Source organism: Arvicanthis niloticus, chromosome 10 (assembly GCF_011762505.2).
Source record: "Arvicanthis niloticus isolate mArvNil1 chromosome 10, mArvNil1.pat.X, whole genome shotgun sequence".
In the NCBI taxonomy this organism is placed as follows: domain Eukaryota; kingdom Metazoa; phylum Chordata; class Mammalia; order Rodentia; family Muridae; genus Arvicanthis; species Arvicanthis niloticus.
In genome coordinates, this window is record NC_047667.1 from 9,971,891 (window position 1) to 9,987,162 (window position 15,272).

The following is a 15,272-nucleotide window of genomic DNA, read 5'->3' on the forward strand; positions in this document are numbered from 1 at the left end:
CTGGCTGTCCTGGAACTCACTCTGTAGACCAGGCTGGCCTTGAACTCAGAAATCCGCCTGCCTCTGCCTCCCAAGTGCTGGGATTAAAGGCGTGCCACTGCCCGGCACATGTAATGTTTACCTGTTGGGATTTAGAATGCTGATGGCCTTGCTCTCCCCCTCTCTCCCCCTCTACCGTCCTGCCTCCTGGCAGGTTGCCAACCTGGCTGGTTGTTGCCATCAACTTGACACAAGATAGAATCATCTTGGAAGAGGGGATCTCAATTGAGGGATTGCCTCCCTTGGCTTGACTGCAAGCAACTCTGTGCCCACTATAGGTAGTGCCACCCGTGGGCTGTATAAGAAAGTAGGCTGAGCAAGCCATGGGGACCAAGCCAGTAAGCAGGACTCCTCTGTGGCTTCTGCTTCAGTTCCTGTCTTGAGTTCTTCTTGCCCTGACTCCCTTCATAATGTGAGGTGTAAGAAGGAATAAACCCTTTCACCTTCAAGTTGCTTTTGGTCTTGGTATTTATCACAGCAATAGAGAGCAAGCTAGGATGCATCTTTTCATATGTGCATGTATATATATGTATGTATGTATTATATGTATGTTGTGTCTATGTGAGTCTGTGCTCCTGAGTTGGAAACCTCTGGAGCTGGAGTTACAGTGGCTGTGAGCTGCCCAGTGTGTGTCCTCCGCAAGATCGGCAAGTGTCCCTGAGCACTGAGAAATCTTCCTAGCCCTCCTCATGTATTTTGAGGCAACATTATTTAATGCGCTCAATTATAAATATTTAAATATTTTAACATTATGTAATGACCACTCTACCCCGAATAATGCCTTCCGTTATAAACTATACTTTATGAGATAATCTAGTCACTCCAATGTTTCTCTTTCTAATGTATTTTCTTCTACTGTTACCTTTGGTCTTTAGGTATGCAGCTGTGTGCATAATTAATTATACGCATAACTAGAGTGACAAAATCCAATCAGTTTCCATTTTTTTGAAATAATAAAAATAGTGTGTTTTTATTTTGTAAATTTTGTAAGAAAGTTCACTTAGTTTGAGAAATACCTTAAATTCCTTTCTTTTTAGAAAGCTTAATCTTCATATTATGTAATTTTCTTTGTTGCAAATATTTGATGTCTTTATTATTTACTATTATTATTTTCACAATGATAATATTGTATGATGGTGTTATTTCAATTAATTAATGTATTTTTTAAATTTTACATCCCAAACACAGTATCTCCTCCCTCCTCTCCTCCCAGCTCTTGCCCCTCCCCTCTCCAGTCTCCGTCTTTTAAAATAGATTTTTGTTTGTTCTTTCAGAATAAAAACTTTATTTTATATTTATTTCATGCATGCAGATGATGTGTTTTGACGGAATCGGTTCCTCCTTCCCCTTCAACTGCTCCAGGCCTGCCCTGTCATGTCCTCCTCACAGCTTCTGTTGTTTAACCCACTGAATCTAATAAGTGTTGCCAGCACACATGTGCCTGGGTACAGGGTCACCCACCGGAGCAGCCCCAGTGTTCCTCTTGCACCAGCCGTTGCCTGCCAACAGCTCCCCAGCCAGGGTGTGGCTTCACAGCTACCTCACAATCCCTTATCTTTTGATCGAAGAGCACAATCTGTGCTCGTTGTGGTGATAGCCCACCCAGCCTGGAGGTCAACCTCAGGTGTCAGTCCCTATTTCCCATTTGTTTTGAGACAGTCTTTTGTTCACTGCTGTATACCCCAGCTAAGCTGGCCCTTAGACTTCTACGGAGTCTCCTGTTTTGCTTCCCATCCTCCTTTGGCAGCCCCAGGATTACAGACACCACATATCCTACTTTTTATGTGAGTTCTGGGGATTCAAATTCAGGTCCTCCTGCTGGAGGGTTGCTTTTGGCAACCCTTTGGTATAAAACCTAGAGTGGACGCCTCCTGAGCTCCCCAGCTGCAGTGGATGGGCCCAGGGAGGCTGGTTTAATGTCCTGGCATCATGTCTGCGCTGGAGGACAGGCTCTTGGGTGCCGGGCTCCTGTTCATTCTAGGAGCAGAGAAGCTGAGCTTCTGTGCTCGGCCTTAGTAGACTCTGGTGTCTAGGTTTCTGCAAAGGCTCAGGGCAGTGCATCTGTGTTAGAAAGATCCTGTCAGACTTGGAGACGCAAGGGGAGTTCGAGCTTTTAGTGAACGTTAGTGAGTTTGCCTCAGTGCACAGTGGCTTCCTGGTGTCCTGGGCATCAAACTTGTGTCTTTACCACCTGAGCCACCTCATTGCTTAGGATTTTTTGTTTTCTTTTCAGCCTCTCCTCTGGGCTCCTTTGCCTTCTCACCAAGCCTGACTTTAGGAAAGAACTTTTGGGAACCTGTTAACTTTTGTTTCCGTGGAAACACATTCATGTTGCCCTCGTTTCTTTTTGACAATGTATCCCATGCTGGTCCTGGACTTGATATATAGCCAAGGATGATCTGGAACTTCTGAGTCTCCTCCAAAGTGCTGGGTTTGAAGGATCACACTCCCATGTCTGTTTTAAGTGAGGCTGGGGATCAAACCCAAGGCTTCCTTCCTGTCCTTCAAATCCTAACTTGAGCTGGGCCTGAATTTAAATCACAGCAGTTGGGAAGCAGAAGCCAATGAGTCTCTATTAGTTCAAGGCCAGCCTGGTCTACATACAGGTTGGCTAAGACTACACGAGAGCCTGTCTCAAAACTTAATGAATAAATAATGTACCCTTTGCACATCTGTGTGCCCCCATTTATTTTCAGCCCCACTAACTGCCTTGCTTCCTGAGAGTTCAGTGGAGCCTTAAAAGAATGTCTCAAGGTCAGTGAGATGGCCCAGTGAGTAAAGGCACTTGTCTTTCTAAGAAGTGAGTTCTATCCCTGGAGCCTACATGGAGGAAGCAGAAAACTGACTCCTTCAAATTGTTCTCCCGAGTTGTACGCATGTGTAGTCACAGGATAGATTCTCTGGAAGAAGCCTGACAGGTGGGGACACATTTCACGACTGACTAAGTGCTTTGAAAATCAGGCTCTGCCTACAACAGGAACTTGCAGAAACAAACCAGGTTTCTGGTCCACTAAACGAAACCAGCACTTGGTAAGCAGGGCTTCATGATGCACCTCGTGGGAGGAGAGGGAGGGTACACGTGGCCAGTGTGTCCGAGGGGAGGGTTGGAATGGCCAGTGTATCCAAGTTTCCACTGTGTATGAAGCAGAAACATTTCTGAGCAACTGTTGGAGATCTAACTGAGCAGAGATAAACTATCTGAAATTGTAGGAATTTGTGAGACCAACAAAAACAAACACTTTATGTGCTTCTCAGGAAATATGCAGTTTTGTGTATATGTGTGTGCAGGATGGCAGACAACCTTGACTGTCATTCCTCAGGCGCCTTGGGTTTTACAACCCAGACTGTGTTGTGGGGACCTCGCCCGCTCCATCAGTGGCCTGTCACTCCTCTGCCATTCCTCCAGGGCCACCTCTGGTACAGATTAATGTTCACCTTGGCAATCCCTTCATCTAATGCATGGCTGAGTGAACACAGGCCCCAGCCACAGAGAAACCATTGCCCATGTGATCCTGTTGCCAGAAAGGAAGGCCTGGCGTTCCCACGGTGGCTGTGTACTGTCACTTCTGACAGATGAAACAGGAACTGTGTCCACCATAGATAGACTTTGCATGTCTACCCCAGGCTGTGGGCATTTTGTTTCTAGAGCACTGGGCTGGGGTACTCTGGGACTTTACCAGACTTAGAGTGCCCAGCTTCCTGGAAGCTGCGGACTGCCTGGGGAGATGGGGAAAAACAGGGACAGATGCAAGATCACCTGCCACATGTGAGCTGATTGACAAGTACCCACTTACCATCTGATAAGCAGCTGTGACAGCAGTGGAAGGAAAGGAAGTTGTACTGTTCCCCCTGTGGGTACCTTTACTACAGTGGGGACCTTGCTACAGTGGGGACCTTGCTACAGTGGGTTCCTTGCTACAGTGGGTTCCTTGCTACAGTGGGTACCTTTGCCACAGTGGGTACCTTGCCACAGTGGGTACCTTGTTACAGTGGGTACCTTGCCACAGTGGGTACCTTGCCACAGTGGGTACCTTACCGCAGTGCGTACCTTGCCACAGTGGGGACCTTGCTACAGTGGGGACCTTGCTACAGTGGGTTCCTTGCTACAGTGGGTTCCTTGCTACAGTGGGTACCTTTGCCACAGTGGGTACCTTGCCACAGTGGGTACCTTGTTACAGTGGGTACCTTGCCACAGTGGGTACCTTGCCACAGTGGGTACCTTACCGCAGTGCGTACCTTGCCACAGTGGGTACCTTTCTACAGTGGGTACCTTGCTACAGTGAGTACCTTGCTGCAGTGGGTACCTTGCTGCAGTGGGTACCTTGCTACAGTGGGTACCTTGCTACAGTGGGTACTTGCTGCAGTGGGTACCTTGCTACAGTGGGTACCTTGCTACAGTGGGTACCTTGCTACAGTGGGTACTTGCTGCAGTGGGTACCTTGCTGCAGTGGGTACTTGCTACAAGGAACCATCTCCCTCCAGAGAGAGATGGAGAAGGTAGTAGATCCCCACCAACTGGGACCACTTGTGATTTTCAGTGTTCTTCCTGCTTGCAGTCAGCAGGGAATTCATTGGCCCCTGTTATGTTGGAATCTCTGTGGAAGCTCCAGTGGTCCTCTGCGGGCCGTGGCTGGCGCCAGTTCAGGTCATAGGCCCTGTTCCTAGCATGGAGTATTGGCTGCCCATACCTGCAGGAAGCAGTCAGACTCTCCAATATGTCACCTCTGCCCAATATGGGCCTAACAAAAGGTTTTTGCACTGGACTCTGTCCCCCTTTCACTTAAGGACCCTTATGATGCCTCCCTGGTGGGAAGAGGGACATCTCATCCTGTGTGCTTTGGCTGATTCTTCTTCCTTCCCATGCCAAAAGATGCCTCCTGGCCCAGGGGAGCCAACAGGATCTCTCTTATGTAATGATAGATCACTCAAGCTCTGCAGGGGACAGGCTCTTTCCTAACTCTTTCCTCATAGATGGATGTCACAGGGCTGAAGGATAATGTGCTGTGCCCTGGCTATGGTCTGACCCTGTGTTTTGGGGCAGTGAAGTTTGACACTTGTAGCTTTGGCAGAAAAGCCCCTCCCAGTTGTTTTGAATTATAATACAGGAGTCCTATTCAGGATTCCTTGCATGTATGCACATGTACACACACACACACACACACACACACACAAAAGCATATGTTACATTTCTCCTGTACACACCTGTGATTAGGTCTGATTAATAAACCAGGCAAAGGAAAGCTTAATAATAATAAACAAAGGACAGTTTTAACTATTGTAATAAAATGAGGATGTGGTCTCTTTAAGAATTTGAAAAACAATACTGGCAGACTTTTGTGGTTGATTGTAACTGGGAGGAAGGAGGGAGGCAAAAGCACAGGGAAGGGGGCTGTGGAACCCCCTGAAGAAGAGCATGGGGCCACTGTTTTCTGGGTGCTCAGAAGGTAGTAGGTTCTCTGCCTACAGGCAACAGGGTAAATCGAAAGGGGTCCCTATTATCCTCTTTAGGGACAGATTTATTGAAGGCAGGCCTGGGGCATATTCCAGGGGAGGGTTTGATAGTTATTGTCTGCAATCTCTAATGCCCCCCTCCCTGCCTCGAACTGCCCTGACGAGAGTCCACTCCATGGAGATGTCCAAATTAATGATGGAAAAGGCGAGAAGGCACAGTGGTTTAAAGGAGGGTCACCGTCAACTTAATGGAGAGAAAACAATTATACTCCTTCCGAAGCTTGGGTTCATTAATGGCTCTGGTGAGGCGGTGACTTCACACCTTCGCAGAAGGATCAATTTGCAGGCTCCACGGTGACTCCGGACTTTGGGGGGACGGGGGGGGGGGGGACACAATCTCCTCAGCTCAGCTAGGATCAGATGGGGCAGCTTCAGACCCTTCCCTGAAGAAAGGACAGACCTGCAGAAAGCTCCTGCACAGATTTGGGGGGAGAGGGAGAAATCTTGCTGGGCCTCCCCACACAGCCCAGGCAAGCAGGAGAGTGCAGACCTGGCCCCCTGTTCACTTGAAGCTTCTTTCCTAGCCCTGGGATGGCCATAGGCTGCACCGGAGGCAGGGCTTGCCTCAGCTCTGCACCAACTTTAGGAAATAGCTTATAGGGAACAGAGATAAAAAGCTAGAACCCAACAAAATACAGTCTCTCCTATACCAGAACTGTCTGATTGCCTCTGCAGATACCACACGGGTGGGATCTGCTGTTTAATGTGTGGCACTTGCTTTGAAATGCTTAAGTTGAAATATAGGGACCCACTTTTTTTTTTTTTTTTTTTTTTTTTTTTTTTGCTAAGTAAGAATAATAGCAAATTCTATTATATATGAAATATATGTGAGTACATATCACACGTGTGAGGTGTCATTCCGAGGATCTCGGCATACCCCTGCACCCTAGGAATTTGGATCTCAGCCACCCACGCATATATCATCACTCCACTGTGCAGCATCCAGAAAAGAGACCCGAACCCAGCTCAGGGCCCCACAAGCTGTGCCTGTCTCCGCTTCCAGGGCCTCACACATGGCTTGTTTTCTCCCCCTGTGTGTGGTCGGCGGGCAGCATGAACTTGACAGCACCATCTTTCTCCCAGCCCCTGCGGATCTTGGTGAGTCTGCGGCTGAGGCAGGGCAGGAGGAAGAGGCCCTTGGCCAGGATGATCACACAGGGCAGGAGCAGCGTGAGTGTGAACGTGGGTGGCAGGTAGAACTTGTAGTGGCTTTCCTCAAAGGCACGGGTCCAGCCGTAGGTAAGTGTGTGCATCGTGCTCAGCGTTAGGGCCACGAAGCCCAGTGTGGACTGCGGAAGAGAGAAGGGAGGAATGAGAGGACAGCCACTGAGGCCAGAACACTACCGGTTCAAATCCCAGCCCCGTGCTAACTTGGAGGAGTTGGTTTGCGCCTTCCCCGGTGTAAGTCCCAGGGGTGAACTTCAGCTTGTCAGGCTTGGCAGCAACTGCCTTTACCACTGAGCCATCTTGCTGGCCCTGGCCACCATCCCCTCCCCCATTTCTTCTTCTTGACAGGGCTTCTCTTCTAGTCTACCCTCAAACTCCGTATGTAATTAGGATGACCTTGACCTCCTGATCTTCCCACCTCTGTCTCACAAGTGCTCTGTTGGGGAGAGGGAGGATCCAGGGCGTCCTGCACGCAAGGCAAGCTCAACTCCTGAGCCACAACCCCAGAGCTCTCTGCTCTTCTGTACGATGCTATGATTGCTTCCTAAACTATCCGGGCCCGCGTTCCCGGCATATAAAGATTGACCCCGGCAGATCTGACAGATGCCTATGCTTTCTGTCTTTTCTTTTGCTTCTTCTTTTTTTCCAAGTATGCTGTTTGGAATTCTGATGACTCCCAGCAAACTTTTAAATGGAATTACACTGAAGGAGCTTAGGAAAAAAAAACAGTCTACTGATTTTATGTGTATTTTCATTTATATTAGAATAGAAACAAGGTCTGCTGGCATATCCAAACCAGAATTTTACAGGTAATATCTAGCTGAGGTAAGGCTGGATTATAAATGGAATTCATTATAAGTTGTCTTAAGGAGAAACACAAGATAGCCAGATATGGTGGTGAACTCCAGACAGAGGGAGAGCATCATTCAGAAGGTGATGTTCCAGCTTAACATTACAACAAGCATTTTCCAAGGGCTGTATACTGTCTTTATGGGCAGCTGTGCATGCGTGTGTGCGTGCATGTTTGTGTGTGTGTGTGCAAAGGCCGAAGTTGATGGCAAGAATCATTCTTGCTCACTCTTCCACCTTATTTATTGAGGAAGGGTCTCTGAGTCAAAGCAGAGCTTGGTGCTGAGCCTTGCCTCACCAGGCAGCTTGCTTAGGGCTCCTATCTCCACCTTGAGGCTGGAACTGCACATAGGTCCCTGTGCCTACTCAGCGTTTATGTGGGCTCTGGAGACTGAAACTCTAACCCTCAAGTTACGTGTGTGGCGAGCATTTTAAGCAACGCTCCATCTTCCTGGCTCTGCTCCCACTACATTTTGAAAAGTCCAAACAAAATACCCAAATGCAACCAGGCAGTGGTGGCACATACCTTCAATCCCAGAACTCAGGTGGCCAGCCTGGTCTACATTCTCAGGTCCAGGACAGCCAAAGCTACACAGAGAAACCATGTCTAGAAAAGCCCCTCCCCCCAAAAAGCCCCAAGGTCTCCATCTCCATCTGATTCTATTTCTGAAAATCAGTCACTCAGAGGCTGGTTTCGAACCAATATCGCCCAGGAAGCTTGGGGAAAAACCGTGTGTCAGCCCCGCCCTGGGAAATCCAGATTCAGCTGCTTTAGGGCGGAGCTCAGTCATCTGTTGTTTTTCAGAGTTCAGCAGATGATACAAATGTGTCACCAGGACGAAGCCACTAATTTTGGAAACCCTCGCACCCACACCCTTCTAGCTGAAGGTTGAGGAACCCACATAGAGCCCCAGTGCCCAGGCTGTTTTATTGGTGAGGACCCAGCTCCAGCTCCTCTTTAGATGGAGAACTAATAGCCACACGCAGGGGCGGTGGTTCGGTTCTGTCAGGTTTCGATGAAACAGCCGTAAGAACCTACTCAGGCCTAGGACGTGGCCTCACAAAAAGCCTGGTATCTCTCTCTGGGATACACCCTGGACTGCCAATGTTTGACCCAGGTGGGCCAGTGTCTTAAGCTCTGAGGGACTAGCATGCTGGCCCAGCATGGAGACCTGCCCAGGGTCCAGCAGCCACAGCCAGCAGCTCATATATTGCTTTTTTGTTTTTGGAGTTAGTTCCATAACACACGTGGCAGGAATCCTAACTTTGGCCTAGTAGTTTCTAGCCAGGGCCAAGAGCCAGAAAGCCTTTAGATTTTCCAATCCTGATGGGAAACTTGGATGTTTTCAGAGAATTTGTTTTCCCTCAAATTCTCTGTCCTTGGGAACAATTTTTAAAATTTCTAGAGGATCAAAGGAAATTAGAAGGAAAAGGGTTGTCAAGGAGTCATTAATAACCCCAACCCCAGACACACATACCAAGCTGGGGCCATTTTTATTACACAGAAGCTTGTTAGCTATGGCTCCTGCTGCACTCAATTATTACAGCATAAAGGGGCTTTGGCCATCGCTCACCAAGTGGGGGTCAGGCTGGCCTTCGTCATTATTTCATCAAGCAAGGCTACATCAAGCAAGGTCAGAGGAAGCGCCTGCAACTCAGGGACAGAACTTGGGGTTTCAGGGCTGCATCATGGTCTCGGCACAGGTGCATTATTTCCCCCTGAACACTTTGCAGTGTTATAGTTCAACTGAATAGGGAGAGTCCAATACAGCTGCTGTCAAATAAAAACAACCCCCCCCCCCAAAGAAACACAAACTGAAAACTGCTATAGAGGGCTGGGCATTTAACTCCTAAGTTGTATGTACAAGTTCCTGCGATCCATTCCCAGCACCCCATAAACAGGGCATGGTGGTGCACACCTATAATCTCGGCATTTGGGAAGCAGAAGCAGGAGGATCAGAAGTTCAAGGTCATCCTCAGCTATATAGCCAGTTTAAAGCTAGCCTGGGCTTCATGGGATCCTGTCTCAAAAAGGAAACAAGCAAATGAGTTGTGGGTATAACTCAGCTAGTCAAGTGCTTGGCTAGCATGCACAGAGGCCCAGTTTCATCACAGTACCACAGAAAGGCGTGTGATGGCCCATGCCTGATCCCAGCACTTGGGAACTGAGGCAGAAGGGTCAGACACTCGTTCAATGTTTTCCTTTACCACATAGCTCAAGTTTGAGGCTAGCCTGGACTAAATGTCCCCCAAACTGAACCAAACCAAACCAGACCAGACCAAACTAAACCAAACCAAACTAAACTAAATATAACAAAACAACACCCAAATCATCTTGGAAACAGAAAGTTAAGTGCAGGCATATGGGATCTTTTAATGGGATCAATATTTCAGTGACTCTCAGATCAGCTAAACAAAGCATTCCAGGTCCAGGGGTTGGTCCAGGGTCTCTGGAACAACAATAGGTTTCTAGATCTGATAGCGCCTCACTGCACGTGAACTTGACAGAAGTCAAGAAGGCCAGACCTTCTCTTGAAACTGCCCCCCCCCGGCTGTTATTGACCACAGAAAGCCTGCAATTTACCTGTGTCCTATTCAGTCTCATAACCGTCCTGGATGAGGACAGAGACAGTGAGGGGACAGATGCTGCAAAGCATGAAGATGAGTGGACCGGGACTGGGGGTGGGGGGTGGGGTGGAGTGGCAATGGGTGCTTTGGAACTGATCCTGTGTTCCTGCCACTGGAGGGCAGCATGCACATTTATGGGTCACCTAGACTTCCAGGCTGTCCCCGAGCATCTGAGCAGGGAGGCCTGACATCAGAACCTTCCCCCTACTCCCATTGTAAACATTGTTGATGGCAGCTGACAATAAGAGGTGTATTATGTATTTCACATGCCCAGTGGACAGCCAGGCATAACAGAGAGAGAGAGAGAGAGAGAGAGAGAGAGAGAGAGAGAGAGAGAGAGAGAGAGAGGCAGGCAGAGAGTAGCAGTTGGGAGGCAGGTCTGTAGCTTGCACCTGTTGTCCTATCAATGAGGATCTTAAGCCCAGGAGTTTGAGGCCAGCTTGTGTAACACAGTGAGACCCTGTCCCCAACCAAAACAGAAACAGATGGCTGATGCTTCAGAGATAGTGGGGTGTGACCAAACACCCCAAGAAGAGTACAAACGTTTCTCTTATGGCGGCATTAGTTTCGTTTTTCAGGAGTGTGAATTGAGGGCTGAGGGCAGAGGCATGGTCTGCCCACACCCACAGAGCAGGTAGTGCTAGAACTGGTGTCAGGGGGCCCTGGTAGACCCTCCTTCATCCTAGGGCCCTCAGAAGAGGGGAGCTGAGGTTTCTGAGGCTAGAGCACAGGCGTCAGACACCCACAAATGAAACCCTGCTGTTTCACTCGGCTTCAATATGTAAAGCAAAGCATGACTTCTGGAGCCCTTGCTAGCTTTTGCTAACAAAATCAAATCCATAGGCTTCCTCCAGCTGCCAGAGCTGGATCATGTAATCTACAGCTGCTTAAGGAAAGAACTTTCTGGAAAGAGAAGCAACCCACAGCCTGTTTTAATTGTGGCTAAACCACATACCGGAGATACTTGAGGCGGGAAGAGAAAAATCCGAGATTTGGGTATGAGACAAACAGGGATTAGTCCCAGATCAAGAAAAGTCCTTTCCTCCTCACCCTCTCAGGCCAGCATGCGTCAGCCCTGAGCCCTCCTCCAGGGGCCTTCTGGGAGAAGCAGAGCCCTTGAGATTCACAGCCATGCTTTAAAAACCAACAACTGTTTGGTTCTAAGGTACGCTAAGGGTCTCTAGTCATAAAGAATTAATTTGGATTACATAAGAGCAGTATTCTGCCACTGTCCCTCTGAGTCCTTGCTGAACAGAGAAGCTTCGACAGATTTTGGTTGACAGTGGGGGTGAATATGAGGCTATTCTCTGCCCTGATACAACTGGCAGGGACCAAGAGGGGACAGCCTCCATCCACTGGAGGACCAGTTGGTCTGCAGGCGCTGACCCTCCTGTGCTTTACGGAGAACAGAGGGAGGTGCCCAGGGATTTTGAGACAAAGCCCCCAGGTGGGTGGCGTGTCCCTTACAAGTTCTGCTCACCTTGATCCCAAGTGCATCGTGGGCCTAGAGTGCAGCCTGGTGTGCGGTATACACTCAGAGTGGCCGCTGCCTTTAAGAATGCAAAGGAGACCCTTTCACAGCAGCACTGGCTCCCTGAATGTTGGCAGCTGTCAGCTGAGAGACAGAACCAATGTGGCAGTGTTCACAGATACCTGGTTATCAGAAGTCTGTATATATAAACTACTCTAGAATCTCCAATGTGTCACTGCCTACCATGACTCTCTTAGGGGAAGTAAATCCATAATCTTTTGGAGGACTATCATCTGTCTGTCTGTCCATCTGTCTACCATCAATTCACACATGCACTTATTCATCTGTCTGTCATCCATTCATATACCTATACCAACATAAATCCCCTCATTATCTCTCTTATCTTCTCATCTATTTATCTAATTATCTGTCTGTCTCTGTCTGTCTGTCTGTCTGTCTGTCTGTCTCTATCTATCTATCTATCTATCTATCTATCTATCTATCTATCTATCATCTAGTCTGTCTGTCTGTCTGTCTGCCTGCCTGCTTGCCTGCCTGTCTGTCTCTATCTATCTATCTATCCATCTATTTATCTATCTATCATCTATCTATCATCTAGCCTGTCTGTCTGTCTGTCTGCCTGCCTGTCTATTGCAGAGATGAAGCATGAGCCTTGCACACAGTTGGCAAATACTCTACCTCTAAGTGACACCCGGTCCTCATTCTTTTTTTCTCCCCTCTGGATTTTTTCCAAGAAACAGCACCATTTAGGAACACTGCTTGATCCCATCACACAGCAAGCCTTATACTTAGCTCCCACCTGCCCCACATGGGGACAGAGCACAAGTTGAGCTGAGTGTGTGTGCTGGCAAGGTTTCTAAGCTAAGTCACAGTTCATTGCCTCCCGTGTACACCAGGATCCTGCACTGACTCTGTATGGAAGCACTGTGTCCTCCATTCTTGTCAGAGCCTCCATGTGACAGACTTCCCAGGGTCAGAAGGATTAACTTGTCTTGATCAAGCTGAAGCAGGATCAGGAGGCTGAGAGACCCTGCAAGGTGGGGAGTTCTCAGCACCTGACCGAGCACCCTGCCTATGACCAGGATCCAAGATGAAATATCTCAGAGAACATAAAACCAGGGGGGACCAGGGCCAAGTTGCAGCTGGCCTTCAAGGGGAATCTGCTTTACCTGCACGAAGCTGAACTCCTTCCAGTTGAGGGAGTTGGCAATGGATGGGAGTGAGGTGACCGCCAGCAGTGACAGCATGCCCAGGGCCAGCACACCCAGGGACAGGTATATCTCCATCCGCCAGACTTCTTCCTCAACCCAGAGGCGGCTCTTGTTGGCCAGGACCTGTCAAGAGGAAAACCATGACCGCTGTAGCCAAGGCTGTACCCCAGAACACATGTGACTAAACACCAAAGGACAAGAGAGCCACAGTTACGTCCACGCTCCGCTGGATGGCTAACGTGCCAGGAACACAAAAGCCATTAACTGTGGCTGCAGAGATGGCTCAGCAGTTACAAGCACCTGCTGCTCTGGCAGAGGATCCAAGTTCGGTTCTCAGCACCCAAGTCAGGCAGTTCGCTACCACTTATAACTCCCACTCCAGCGGCTCCGACCCCCTCTTTTGGCCTTCAAGAGCACTTGCACTCGTGTGCATATACTCATACATGGACATACACACATAAATACAAGTAAATCTATAAGCTGGGTGGTGGCAGTGCAGGCCTTTAATCCCAGCACTTGGAAGGCAGAGGCAGACGGATCTAGGTGAATTTGACGCCAGTCTGGTCTACAGAGTGAGTTTCAAGATAGCCAGGATAGAGAAACCGTATCTCTAATTAATTAATTAGTTAATTAATTAATCTTTTTAAAGTTATTAGTCTCCTGGACACTCCTTAAGACAGAGGGTACTATGCACCCACTGTGGGGACCAAGGACACAGGACAAAGGATGAGTTGCTTTCTCAATTCATGGCTCCCTTCCTGGCTGCTGGCCAACCATAAGAGTCACTTCAGCTAGGGAGTAAGAGCTCAGAGAGACTGACAGGATATGCACACCCTCAACCAGGCATGGTGGTGCGTGCCTCTAATCCCAGCACTTGGGAAGCTGAGTTAGGAGGAGCATCGGTTCAAATCTAGTATGGGCTACACACTGAGACTCGGACTCTTATCTCAACCCCCACCAACCAAAGAAATATATGTTCCCTAAGCATGGCTGTACCACATTGTTTCCAAGCACCCACAGTGCAGGAGAGTGGAAAGGTACTGTTTCAGGGCTACATCCCCTCAGTCTACGGACCCACAGCCCTGCCAGCTGCCTCCCCTCCCAGCCTGTTTCAACCTGCATCATTTCTGGCTTGCACTCAGGACACACAGTGATAACAACAACATCCCCTCCCCTCTCCAAACTCGGAACCCTCAGGCCGCCTCCTCACTATCCTTCTGAGACACACAGCGATGGCTCGACTGTTGCCAGGTGACAGGCTGACATCCCTTTGCCAGTTAGCTCAGTGAGCACTTGGGAAGTCCCTACTGTGTGCTGAACCCTGAGCTGCAAAGAATGAGAACATGTGTCATGAAGTTGGTGTCTCCCACCGGGCTGCAGGGGCACAGGTACAAGAGGGAGGCTCTGCCAACCCCCAAGGTCTACCTCCTCTCCCACTGGCACTCCCTGACCCAGTGCCTCATGGGAAAGAATTTAGATCAAGGTCCTTCCATTAGGACTGTCGTCATGTCCCATCTCAGCCCTGAGTGTTCTTGCTTTAATCTGCCATCAGAAAAGCAATAAAGCCTTCCCTGAGCACAGAGGACTGAGCAGACTGCTCTCTGCCTCTCCTAACAGAGTGAGTCAGTGAGTCAGGTGTGTGTGTGTGTGTGTGTGTGTGTGTCTACTTCAGCAGGGGAAAAAAACAAAACTCACATAAGCCCGTTACCAGCACAAAATATTAAAAATGAATCCAGGGGCTAAGCAAAGATGGCTGCAAAGTTTAGAAACTAAAGAAACCAAGAAAATGCCATCTACGGCCACTCTCCCTGTAGAGTGTAAACTGATGGCCTGGCTTCTCGTTGTTTGTTTGCTTGTTTTTTGTTTTTTTCGAGACAGGGTCTCATGTAGCTCAGGCTGACCTCCAACTCACAATGTAGCCAAGGATGACCTTGAACTCTGATCCTCCTGCCTCCACTTTCCAAGTAAGTGCCATGACCTGAAGCTTGCACCACACTGCCAGGCTGTAGGTGGTGCTGGATGGAACCCCGGGCTTTGAGCATGCTAAGCAAGTGCTCTACCAGCTTCCCCCACCCTACCTCCGCTCCCCCTGCTCCCCACCCTGTATTATTTTAGGGTAGGTTTCTTCATATTGGTATCTGAAAGCCATGAAAGGACCAGGAGCTGGGAGACCTTCCTTCCTGGCTGCTAGCCATGTGGGACTTAGATACACCGTCTCTGGACCTGCGTTTCTTTACTGACAGAGCCAAACAAGCTGAGATTTTGCTGGTAATCACGATGTGGTAAAGTCAGCCGGAGCAGCATTTGCTAGTGGGGAGGGACTGACCTGACTTTGCAGAGGGCACAGGTCCTTGCTGTAGCAGCCCCCAGACAAG

General features: G+C 48.9%; 1 protein-coding gene across 3 annotated transcripts in view; it reads right to left on the minus strand.

Moving 5' to 3' along the window:
* Positions 1–5,285: 5,285 nt before the first annotated feature.
* Positions 5,286–15,272, minus strand: part of Steap3 (STEAP3 metalloreductase) — a 48,648-nt gene continuing 38,661 nt past the window's right edge. For all 3 annotated transcript variants that reach the window (XM_076941047.1, XM_034513411.2, XM_034513410.2), the window contains 2 exons: positions 12,856–13,020; positions 5,286–6,839 (listed from right to left, as the gene is read on the minus strand). In XM_076941047.1, the coding sequence (XP_076797162.1) occupies positions 6,558–6,839; positions 12,856–13,020 (447 nt within the window). In that variant the 3' untranslated portion in view covers positions 5,286–6,557. The remainder of the gene's footprint in view (positions 6,840–12,855; positions 13,021–15,272) is intronic.